Raw genomic sequence first — 12,531 nt, forward strand, 5'->3', positions numbered from 1 at the left:
AACAAAAATACATTTACAAGGACTATTTTCACTTTCGTCCGTTTTTCTCAAAAGAACAGAACCGCTTACCTACCTACTTTGAAAATTGAACATGGAATTCCTAGAAAACAGTTCTTTTAAGACAACTGTCATTTATGTTGTCGCTGAACATTGGCCTTAGTTGGACAAGATGGGCATTGCTGACGGGTATTCCCTTTGTTAACTTCCCAAAGTCAGCATTTCGCCAATAGGCCTACACTAGCTTGATATCTTCTTACTCTCCTTACTTATGTCGCTCAATACTGCTAATTCAACTAGGGCACAAAGCCTAACGCCACATTATAGTTAGCTATAAGATCTTTAGGGAATAGCTATCGCAATTGATATTATTTGTAACTTAATGTGTTAGAAACTAGAGTAGTGTGGCAACACTGCAACAGTAAAAAGTATTGCAATGTCTGCAGTGGCCAAGAGATAACCTGTTATCATCGCCTAAGAGGACTATTAGCCGCTTTTTATAAGAACTTTTGTGTTGTAACATTTTTTATGGTCACTTGGTAGAATGAGTGAAATAATGCGCATAAATAACCAATTTCATTTTTATTCAATTATGTAGTAGCAACATCAATTATTCCACAAGTTTATCTTCTATCAATATGATATACCTAAGCTTAACTTTCCCCCATAACCCCTTAGCTTCTGAGAAATCAAGTGTAGGTAAGGAAACTAACTTTCAATCAAGTTTTCCCTGAAATGAACATGGAAAGGACATGTCACACTAGATATCCTAATAAATAAAGTAGCCATATAGCCATATGTAGGTATTTATTTGATCCCAAAAATACAAATTATCCACCAACTGTAGATACCTACGTGTGGGGCCTGTTCTATGAGCTGATTCACAAAAGCCTGATGATTCTACTGATGAAGTCTCTCAATGTTGAAGGGTAAACGGCTAAGCGCGAAACTTTCGTAATTCATTGGCATGGATCCAATGCAAGTACATAGTGGTGTACCAAGGGCTATTGAACATTCTGATGGTTATCGAATATCTTGTTGTCAAGTGTTACTGAATCAGTTTTGATGTTTTTATAATTGCATCACCTTGGGGGTCCGAAGACCGAATTTTGGGCAGAGCGTAAACATTGTCTAAGAAATAATTTAAAACGCTTTTAATTTTAATGAAGACCTATTTGCCCCTACCCTACTAAAGTGTAGACAGTATAAGACATATCAGTTAAAAATACAAGTCCTTTAACAGCGGGATTAGAGAGGATTTTCAGTTTTCATCTGTTTTTAAGGAAATTCCCAACAATAAGAAAATCTTGTTCGGTAGGACATCGAATTTTAAAATAGACCATACCTTACACATGATGTCCTTAAACGCTAATCAAATAACACACAACATCAGCAGAATTAGCAGAAAATTCGAGGACTTGCCGCCAAATTTTCTCCACATTACGTCTGCAAGGCGCGTGCGCGGGCGGCCATGACACCGCCGCCATTTGTATGCGACGCACTAACTTATACGAAACGGTTACCGATAATTGCATTATTATTTCACTTGTTACACCTATGGTGTTATGTATGATTTAGTGGCATAGTTTTGGTTCCTATGTTGCGACAAAATGACATTGGTTTTGCAAGCTGCATTTTGTTCAAATATCTCATCCCGCAGCTGCCTCGTTGGTCGCAGTCGCAGTGGTCATAAGAGCGACTGGCATCCCGGGTTTGTATCGTGGATCGGGCCGAAATCACTCTGGATTTTATAAACTTTGATAAAACAGCCCGGTGTCTGTAAGTCGGCAGTGTTGCAGCCTCATGCCTGGGCACTTGAAACTGGAGTTCCTGAACGCTACTCAGAAGCAGTTATTACAAAAAATTCACGGATTCGAGGATATTTGTTCTCTATGGGGATTAAAGTATGTACCTACGTAGTAGTAGAGAGAAGTCTTTTAATAAAAATAAAATACAACACAAATTATATCAATAAAAGAAACTTTATTAATTGCTAAACAGAGAAAAAATATACTAAAAATTACATGAACAATGGCTTCTATGCGCTTACACCTATCTTACAGTATATAGAGCGAAACATTCACAATTTTGTACACAAAGCTCTTGACCCACTGCAGTAAAACATAAGGTTTATTTTACAACCATATTATTAAAAAAAAAAGATCCCGACGAATCGAAAACCTCCTCCTTTTTTGAAGGCGGGTAAAAATACACTTTATGTAAAGTGATGTCTGTATTACCTATCTGTACTAATATTATAAAGCTGAAGAGTTTGTTTGTTTGAACGCGCTAATCTCAGGAACTACTACTGCTCCGATTTGAAAATTTCTTTCAGTGTTAGATAGCCCATTTATCGAGGAAGGCTATAGGCTACTTTTTATCCCGGTACGGGAAGTAGTTCCCACGGGATGCGGGTGAAACCGCTGGCAGAAGCTAGTTTATAATTAAAAAGAATTATTTTATTTCTTGGCAATATGAACTAAAATGGCTGGTTTAATATAGAAAATATTTACATCGGAGTTACAAAACTTGTGCGTTCTTAATAAAGCAATGCTTCACTGCAGTGGAAAGAGCCACATACAAACTCACTTCATTTAAATCTGACAACACGACACTGACAGCAACCTCACAAAATCAACAGACATAGACTTTTTGGGTTTGACTACCTTTAGATTATTCACGGTGATACAGTTTAATAAGTAATAATTTTCTATTTATGCTACATTTTGTGCTACTTTCTGGATGGTAAAGTCAATAAAAAAGTTTGTGTTCTACTTTAAACAGGTTTCAAAAATGATTGATAAGTTTCCAGCAAGGGCACATTTATATTGTGTTGACTATCTTCATTAAAAGTGAATTTAGTAAGAGGTTATTTTATTGTGTAACTCAATATATAGGTACACATTTTTTCTTAGATCCATTTATATCATGTTATTTTCTAATGTACCCACGCCGCGCCGTAGCACCTACAGTTTTAAAGTAAGTCAAACCCAAACCCAGTCGAAATAAAACCACGATAACAATAGCCACACCGTCGTAAAACATTATGTACAAACAGACATTCCACTCTGACGTCACAGGATCACACAGACGCACATAAACCATTATTAGTATTTTAGTTTGTTTCTCGATTCGACTGTACCAAGAGAAAGAAACAATTGCTTAATGAACCTCAAGTTCATTTGTTATGGCTTCTAGTGATAAATTCATAAATAATTGTTTTACTAGGTAACCATGGACTTCCTTGCCCGTTCTTCGCCATAGGAAGCTACTTTTGAAATGGGTAACTAGAATCAAACGTATCTATATTTTTGACGTTCATGAGTGCTTGTAAAGACCTAAATTAAATTAAATGATTAAACTTCGAAAGACTGGGAATCAACTTGGCTAAGAACTATAATGGTTAATAGCATACGTGTTCTTCGGTGTTTATATTTTTTTATTTTTGTCAATTTAAGAGAATAGAATTGTTCCATCAATTGGTACAATCAATCGAAAATAAGTATTAAATATACAGTGTAATATCAGCAATAAGTTTACAGACTTCTACGTTTTTTAACAGACATATACAGGGAGTTGTATAAAAATTAGTTAGGTAAAAAACGACAACTGGCGTCACCCATACAAGGTGTTGTTTTATTGTTATTATATTTTTGTAATTTTAGAACTTCATTTCCTGTTTTCTTTTTGTAATTAAAACGTTTTGTCAAAACCTGCCCAACTACTTTTTACACAACTTGTACAATAAAAATATGAATTCGAAAAATAAGGCATACAAATGGTATTTTATACTAATTTATAAGAATAGGCACTATTAAAATTATGGTCAAATTATAATAAAAAATTAAAACAAAAATGCAATATCGTAGATAATTCCAAATATAATATGAATACTCTCATGTAATAATTAAAACAATAAGGCATTCGTCGAAGTTCAGAGTTTAAAAGGCACTATAATAATAATATATAAATAAGTTTGCATGTATTATGACAACAAGCCAATATGTTATATATGGAAAAACATTTTGTAAAAGAAAAATATATACGAAGTATACTTTTTAACTGTAAACGTAACTAATTTTTATATGGATCTTGTCATACAAGTCATTTATATAAATGCTCAAGGCAAATGTTAGGGGGACCAATGTCTAGTCTTTTTTTTATAATTACTTATTTTCATTCATTCATTTTCAATATACTCTTCATAGTTGAAACCAATTGCATACTTGCACTAATGAGCATACAAAAAGTCCAACAATAAAATTGTGTAAGTTTACCCCTGTTTTAAAAGTTAGGGTAACAACCCATCCTTTACCCTCAAGGTACGTTTAGAAAGCTGGCCGCTGACTGCTACTGCCCATGAAATCGGCCGCACTACTGGTATGTATTTACATGAAACTGTTTTGGATCGTAGCGGCAGCAGCATGTGCAGTCGCCCTCATATATCGACCGAATTCATACAGTGGCTGCAAGTGCGGTCGGCAGTAGTCGGCAACTATCTAGCTATTTTTTATCGTTCAAAACGCACCTTCATACTCAGTGATCATCAAATGACAAGATCCGTACAAAAAAGCAGCTATATATGTGGACGGTCATACAAACTACATTTAGGCACATTAAGAGGCCATTAGTTTTATAACAACACTATCAATTGTATATGAAAACCGTATTTTATTGACGCTAATTTATTAAAAAACGGATTTAAGACACTTTATATTAATCACTAGATTATATTTGTTTGAAATATTCAAGTTTACGTTTTTATCCATAATATGTCCTTTTATAGGTTAAGATTTTTTGTTTTGTATATTTATTTAAATATATGCTTTAAATGCAGCGGCACTATGTTCTATTTTCATACTAACAAGTATAATATGAATTCACTGGTATTGATTGACCTATCGGTAGGCAAAGTTGAATACATGATTGAACAATATTTTTCTACTTTTCCGCGTCAAACTGTAAAAGTTATGTCATGAATTTCATTAAGATTCATTTGTTTAATTTCATTTTTTATCTGTGCAATGATGTAATTGAATATTATCTATGTACCATAGACTGCATTGACAATTCACGGGAACTTAGTACATTCTATATGTTTATCTATCTTTGTAATAAAAAGTGAAACGTATATATTGTTTTCTTTCATTATGTGATTATTGAAGATTTCGAGTTTATAATAAGAAAATTGATTTAAATACCCTTTTGTTGCAATACCAGGGTAATACAGTCAGCAGAATAGATCTGACAAATATAAAAGACTTTACTTGGCTTGTGATTAGTCGAGTTTTGAAAACGTTAGTCACTGCAATATTTTAATAGAAAATATATAAGTTATCTATACCTCTACTAACTGGGACACGAAACAGTCACTCTTTTTGAGGAACTAAATCATTTCTTATTAATATTTTGAGATCAATCACATTTTTCTTTACTCTGTACATGTCCCTGATTTGGTTTTAATTCTTTATATTTTTTTGTAAAACTGTCATCCCTAAACAACTAGATTCCAAAAATTTTGCATTGAATTTCGACTTTACATTTTATCAAAACTTTCGTCAATTTTATTTAAAAACAAAACATTTTTTACAATATAAAATAACTACGAACAAAACAATCTATAAAATGAAATTGCAACGTTCAGATTTTACAATTTACACGACAAAATTAATTCTGTCAACTTTTATGATGGCACGATTTAAAATTATTTGCAAATAATATTTTTTCGACTCATAACATCACTAAAACATACCGTTTTGTTAACCTTTTCTAACATACTCTTTCTCTTTTGCATGCACGCAAGCCCTGTATGACTCATACTCTTTCTTTCTTCCTCTCTTCTAAAATATATTTATAATCTATATAAATTCCCTCAATCGGAGTTGCGAGTCGAAAAAACGAATTTGACATACCTATATAAAATATAAATACAATTACTGTAATATATAGAACACATATTCGTCGCTACGCTATACCTATTGTTAGTTTTGTGGTTTATTTGTATAAAATGTTATTGTCATCCAATGTTCCATTTTATTCTTATTGTGACGATTTCCTATGGCATTATTGTATTAAATGTTTGTATTTTTTACTCTTATTTTATAGTTTTTATCAATGTTGAATATCCGTTCTGTATTTATGCGAAAGCGGAACAATTTTACACAAAGAGCCACAAAACCAAAACCATGATTCAAATGTTAGTTAAAAATAAAAATTGCATTAAAACTAAATCTAAGCTATTCATACAAAGTATACGAAACTTACATATATATGTATGTCTTATCTTAATAATATATTTATAATAATATACTAAAATAATATCATCAATATCGAACGAATTTATGGCGAACTTAAACTTTTGTGCTTGACGTTACCAAAAAGTTTTTAAGTATTATTTATTTACACCAATAATATCTTTTTTACCTTGTCATAAATTATATTGACGAGCATAGTAAACCTTAATGTCTTTATTCGTTATAATACGCTTATAATATACGATTCAATAAATTGGACACATGGTTTGAGCTGCATAATTGTAAAATGCCAATTGGGGCTTTATTACAACACAAAACATTAAAAAAACGATTAAAAATATTCTGTCACGTATAAAATACAAAATGCAACGGTTGAAATGATTTTTGAGATTAAAGAATTTTAATACCGGATACCAAAGTACGGTGGGGGTTGTCGAGTAGCAGGGACGCGGCTAGGACACCGACGAGATGGCGTTGTGCGGGGACCCCATCTGCGTCAGCACCTTGTCCAGCCACTGCAGCGGCCCGTGCAGGTGGATCTCTATCCAACAAGGAGTAGACGTCACATCCTGACGATGGTACTCCGCCCCCCAGCCTTTCACAAACGACATACGAATCGTACACATCTTCGTCAGCTCGTAGACCGCTTCGAAACCATGATTGACGCTTTGGGACAGCAGTTGGGCAAACTCTCTATTATTGAAGATCTTAAGGGAACAGCCGGGAGGTATTTTACACACCGTAGAAGGATGAAAACCGTGATGATGATTACAGTTGCGACTCTGGACGAAAATGGCAGCGTCCGATAAACATTCCGCGTAAACTTCCCCGCCTACGTAGTACAAATGTACTCCTTTCCCTATGTGACGTCTGGTGTTCTCAATCGTCGAATTCCTGTTCACATTACTGAGCTGTCCTAAACAGAACCGGTCGCTGTTATTCGAAGGATCCGTGAAGCCATCGACCACCACCGAATGGGAGTTGCAATGGAAAACCTCGCCGACACGGCAGTTCAACTCGTAGTATGCAACGGAGGCCCAGTAAAGTGGCTCCTGGTAGGAAACTGGGGCTACTTCTCCTGGCGGTTCTGAATCGTCAGAAGGTGGGGAATACGCTGGAGGTGGCGTGTCAGGAAGCTCTGAGCTAGCTGATGGAGGGAACCCTGACCCGGAGTAGGAGACATTATGAGGCATCGAAGGTTCCGCAGTCCTTTGGAAGGGGAGTAAAGAGTGACCTGGAGCGAATTCAGAATGTCTAGGTACTAACACTGGCGGTAAGACAGGGCTCTCGACTCTCTTGTAGTGGTAGGGGTTGATGCAGACTTCTTTCTGCTTGGCGCTGAAGGGGTACTGGCAGATCTCCAAGGGTTTGAGCTCGTGGTGGCTCTGCAGGTCAGGCCAGCGCCACACGCGGCAGTATATCACGTGAGGAAGACCTTTGCGGTGTGATACCTGGAATCACGAGTTGGAATATGAGTTTTATAAAAGAATTTAAAGATGTAGACATACCCAAGTACAAGTACAAACAAAAGTAGGCAATTTTCAAAAACTTTTTGTAAAGCTGAATTACAAAAAAATATATATATTCAAAGTCATTTCTTGGTATTTGGGCACCCTTTTTCGCCGCTTTCTAGTGTTACGAACTAGCTATAAAAATATAGCTGTAGTGGATCTAGTAAAGTTGTCATTTCTATGTATAGAATTGCAGCAACCATAAAATGTAGGACACGAACCTGCAACCTGCCATCAAGTGATCTAGGTATAGTGACACACTTGGACGGTGTGCCAGGACATGACAGCGCTCGCTCCAACTCCTCGATGGCACCTTTCCGTTTCTTTAACTTCTTCACCAGGCTGTCCACTGCCTTCTCCGCCCATTTCTCTTCTTCATCACCCTGTAAAGTGAATGTTTGAAGTTAGAAAAATTGCTTCTTTGTATGTACATACTCCTAAGTGATTCATCAAATCTTTTTTACACATTTTAGGACAACTTTGTTCTCAGATATACTAGCTTAGGCTTGCAAAAAAACGACAGCAATCGGATTCAGTGGCAGACGAAATAACAAACATGGCTAGTTATAATTCTACATTTCATAAGATTTAGAATTATTATTTTACAGCATGTTGACAACACTAGTTTACAAAATCAAACAGATTTAATAGCTGGTAACGTTCACTTATTGTTTAGTTTTTATTAATTCTACCTGAAAATTTTTTTTTGTAGCTTGATTTTACTTGTTATTGACTTTCTCATTTTTGAAAATTTTTTAGTCGCTTAATTACGTATTTTATTGTGTTTATACAAATATGTGAAGTTTTTACAACATGAGTAGTTCAAGGAGACGTTGTTTAAATAACCCAAACCATGTTTGTTACTTATGTGGAGAATATGTGTTTGAGATGTGTAGAAATGTCATATCAGAGACGCTTAAAAATACTTATTTTTATATTTCGGAATGTTGTTGGATAAAAATGATAAATCTTGGACTCCTGATTGTGTTTGTAAATCGTGCGTTGAATACATAAGATTATGGACAAGTGGTAAAAGAAGTTCTTTTAAACTTAAAACACCAACTATTTGGAAAGGATCGAAAAATCATCTCGACGACTGTTACTTTTGTAGCGTGAACATAAACAGCTTAAACACCAAAAATCGAGCTAAATGGCAAAACCGAAGTAGTACATGTGTTCAGCGTCCAGTGCAGCATTTACCTGAACTTTCAGAGAATAAAAATTATATTGAATTTTGAAAAATTATAATGAAAATTATGTTGAACTTGTCAAAGACCTACTTTTACAATTAAAAGATATGGGATGCAATATGAGCATAAAACTTCACTTCCTCTTCAGTCATCTGGACAGATTTCCGTAAAATTTAAGAGATATGAGCGAAGAGCAGGGGGAGCGTATGCATCAAGATTTACGTGTCATGGAAGAACGTTATCAGGGTTTCTGGGATGCAAATATGATGTCTAACTATTGCTGATCTCTGATACGCCATTTCCCAAAGTCTACACATAAGAGAAGAGCTTTAATGCGAAGTTTTTTGGGACTTAACAATTAAAATATATTTTTTAAACAAATATTCTTTAAGGTAAATACACGTTTTTTCTCTTTAAACCGCACTTAGCTGAAACTCAAAAACTAGAGCTGATAAAAAAAAACTACTAATAGTTTTAAATATGGTTAAATATGAGTAGTCAACAACAGCTTAAAAAATCCTGGCAACAAATGTACTGTAAACTAGTGTAATTATATCAATATCTAGGACCAAAGACATAAAATTCTAGGCCTAAAGCTAGACAGTAATCAGTATTTTAATGACATACAGGTTTTCCGTGAGGAAGGAAACTAGGCAGACTAGTAGATACATAGATCATTAATTCTAAGCAGGTGATCTGTCAACAACGCCACATTAGTAATGCAAGACTCATGGTAAAGTGCATCATTAAAATGTTAGAATTTCACCATTTTACACAGGTTTTTCTAGTTGATATACCAGTTCTAGACTTTCTTAACACAATTAATAGGTATGGATGGTTGCTAGTTTTCTCTGGAAATATATTTTACCTAAATGTAAATATATATCTTCATGGTTTTGTAAGTTACATCTACATACTTCCCAAAATTAACTTAAGCTGTTGAGATAGTGGTCAATTCGAAATTTTGCAATTTTAACTAACTTAAGATTTTCATCTTCATACTGTTCACTGCATGTTTTGAAGTTCAATTTTTAAAAGTGTTCCAGAGAGTGAAATAATTTCATCACATTTACAAGCAGTTTTCTCATTATTTTTTATATAATTTAGACTACATTCTTGTGAAAGAGTAGACAGAAGCTTAGTGCCATAAATAATTGACAAAAATTTGTTATTGAAGCTTTTCAATAACAAATTTTTGTCAAAAAATCCACAACAAACAAAATTGGTCCTACCAGAAAGAGGATAATTATGCACTACTCTACTTCTTTGAATTAAAAACCAAAATCAATAATATAAGGTAAAAACATTTATCAATAAAATCAAATAGGTAGGTAAATATTGAAATGTTTTCCTTAAATAATACTTGAGTTAAGTAAAAGAAAACCGATTGTGTGATAGTAAACAAGGTATGAATCACAGTTACTAGGAATTAACTGAGTGTGAAGATGACTCATAACACTGTCAATAACCACTGTTTATTTTTGTGACTGTTAGAAGTTTAATCCATATAGTAACATAGTATTGATCCAGGTAAAGAACTCGGGAACTGCCTGTATGTTCTCAGTTTGTAGCAGTAATGTACTAAATTAGCAGTTTATAAAATATTGAAAATCTATATGATATAGATTTTGATTTGACTGATAAGATTGTGTGATGATAATGTTGCAGTTTAGAATTTGAGTATTTAGAAAACTATAGAATATTGTTTGTGTTTGGCAAAGGTGTGTATCCATCGCCACACACAAAAGATAACAAGAATAAATGGTGTCCTATAACCATGTATATTGAAAAAAAAATATATTAAAACTTCCTGTTTTCCAAAATGTTGCTGATGTCCCACATATATTTAACTGTTTTGTAAAGAAGCTACACTATCTCTAGGTGACATAGACTATAATTTAATCTGGATATGGGGAAGGAGTTTCCACAAGTTGCAGATGAAACTGCAACTGGTTTTGCATAAAACTGACCGATCTTAGGAATTTGGTGTGATTAACACTTATTTTTTCTCTGTTTGAGAAGACCTGGGCCCTGCAGCCTCTGTGAGGGACAAAAGGCTAATATTGATGATAGGCACATGTACTCAGTCACTGGCTCAGTACAAAAACTTCTCACAGAAAAATTCCCAGTCCGGCTGTCATTTGAACAGCTTTGGCAGTCATTATAAGTAGCCAGAAGCCCAAAAGTCTGACAACCAATACTGCCAAGGGGTATCAGGTTGCCCAGGTTACTGGGTTGAGTAGGTCAGCTAGGCAGTCTTTCCATGTAAAACACTAGTAGTCAGCTACTTTAGGTTAGACTGGAAGCCAACCCAACAGTGGAAAAAGGCTAGGATCAACAACCTGACTCTGAAAGCAATTTGAACAATATTAAAATTTGTTTTTTTGCTACCATCATGAAATACTCACATGACAAGAAGTAATATTAGATTCATAACAGGAGTTGTTCATACTTTTTGTTTGCAACATAGGAAAGCTGTGCTAATTTGATATTTGAAAGTGATATTATTTAACAGAATGTGTAACAGCACACAACTTTTCTGTAAGCTTAACAACATGATATTCTTTTTCACTGTTTCTCATCAGTTAGCATAAAATATAAGTAATATACTGCTTTTGAAGACTTACTAACATTAACCTAGTGTTTAATGAACTCAAAAACACCGCTTAATCTGCAAATTCGTGGAAAATTCACACAAAAGTAACATGAGACATGAAGTAATGATAAGGTTTGTAGCCATACCTGTTTCCACCCCAACAATTTCTTGACAGCGGGACTTGTAAATGAGAACAGGCTGTTCAGGCTTGACATAGGCCCACTGCTCGAGGATTCTCCATCATCGGTATCCATGATCACCAAGTCACCAGCCCGCGTATGAGTCACCGAACTATGGGAGCCCGCCTCCCGCCAATAATCACACCGCGGAAGCACTCAAGCCGCCATCGATTCCAACTACCACTTGGTATTCCCCACAACGTCTAGGAACCAATTACGAACACTACAAAATAATGATTAGCGTGACAAGCGTCGGTCCTACTAAATGATTTACGACGACACTACTACACAACTATCATGGCTCCATTTGTACATCTACAAGTTGCACAGCCTTGCGGTGGGTATGAAACTGATTTTGTGTGATTTAGTTAATAGAAAACTATGCAATTATAAAATAAAACACTCGTCAAACTGCATAGGACAGCTCAGGAGACATTTTTCTATGCAGCACAGATTCAAAATATTGAAAATATTTTTTGTAAAATTAGTTGCCAACGGTAAATAATAGAATAATCTCCCAGTGGCTAAATAAAATGGTTTTCTGAAGAATCTTTAATCTTTAGGCTTTCTCTGAAGGCTTCAATTCAAATTAGACATTCACTTGAGACTAATTATATTCTGAATCTGGACAGCTATTCATACGATTCGGATTGCTGGACCTATAGCTACAATAACGTTGTTGTGGTGTAATAAAGATTATGTTATAAAAATATTAGACTAGTCAGTCAAATGCGCAATGTAACATATTAACTTCATGCAGTTAATAAAGTTTCTAACTAAAGGTATTGCGTAAAATTAAAGGCA

General features: G+C 34.6%; 1 protein-coding gene across 1 annotated transcript; it reads right to left on the reverse strand.

The window, feature by feature from the left end:
* Positions 1-1,960: 1,960 nt before the first annotated feature.
* On the reverse strand, positions 1,961-12,186 carry LOC124629735 (protein mothers against dpp). The gene is made up of 3 exons (XM_047163262.1): positions 11,695-12,186; positions 7,984-8,145; positions 1,961-7,702 (listed from the first exon to the last, which is right to left on the reverse strand). Exons 1-3 carry the CDS (start codon positions 11,800-11,802, stop codon positions 6,704-6,706), a joined length of 1,269 nt encoding a protein of 422 aa, XP_047019218.1. The 5' UTR covers positions 11,803-12,186; the 3' UTR covers positions 1,961-6,703.
* Positions 12,187-12,531: the final 345 nt, after the last annotated feature.

This window comes from Helicoverpa zea, chromosome 4 (assembly GCF_022581195.2).
Source record: "Helicoverpa zea isolate HzStark_Cry1AcR chromosome 4, ilHelZeax1.1, whole genome shotgun sequence".
Lineage (NCBI taxonomy): Eukaryota > Metazoa > Arthropoda > Insecta > Lepidoptera > Noctuidae > Helicoverpa > Helicoverpa zea.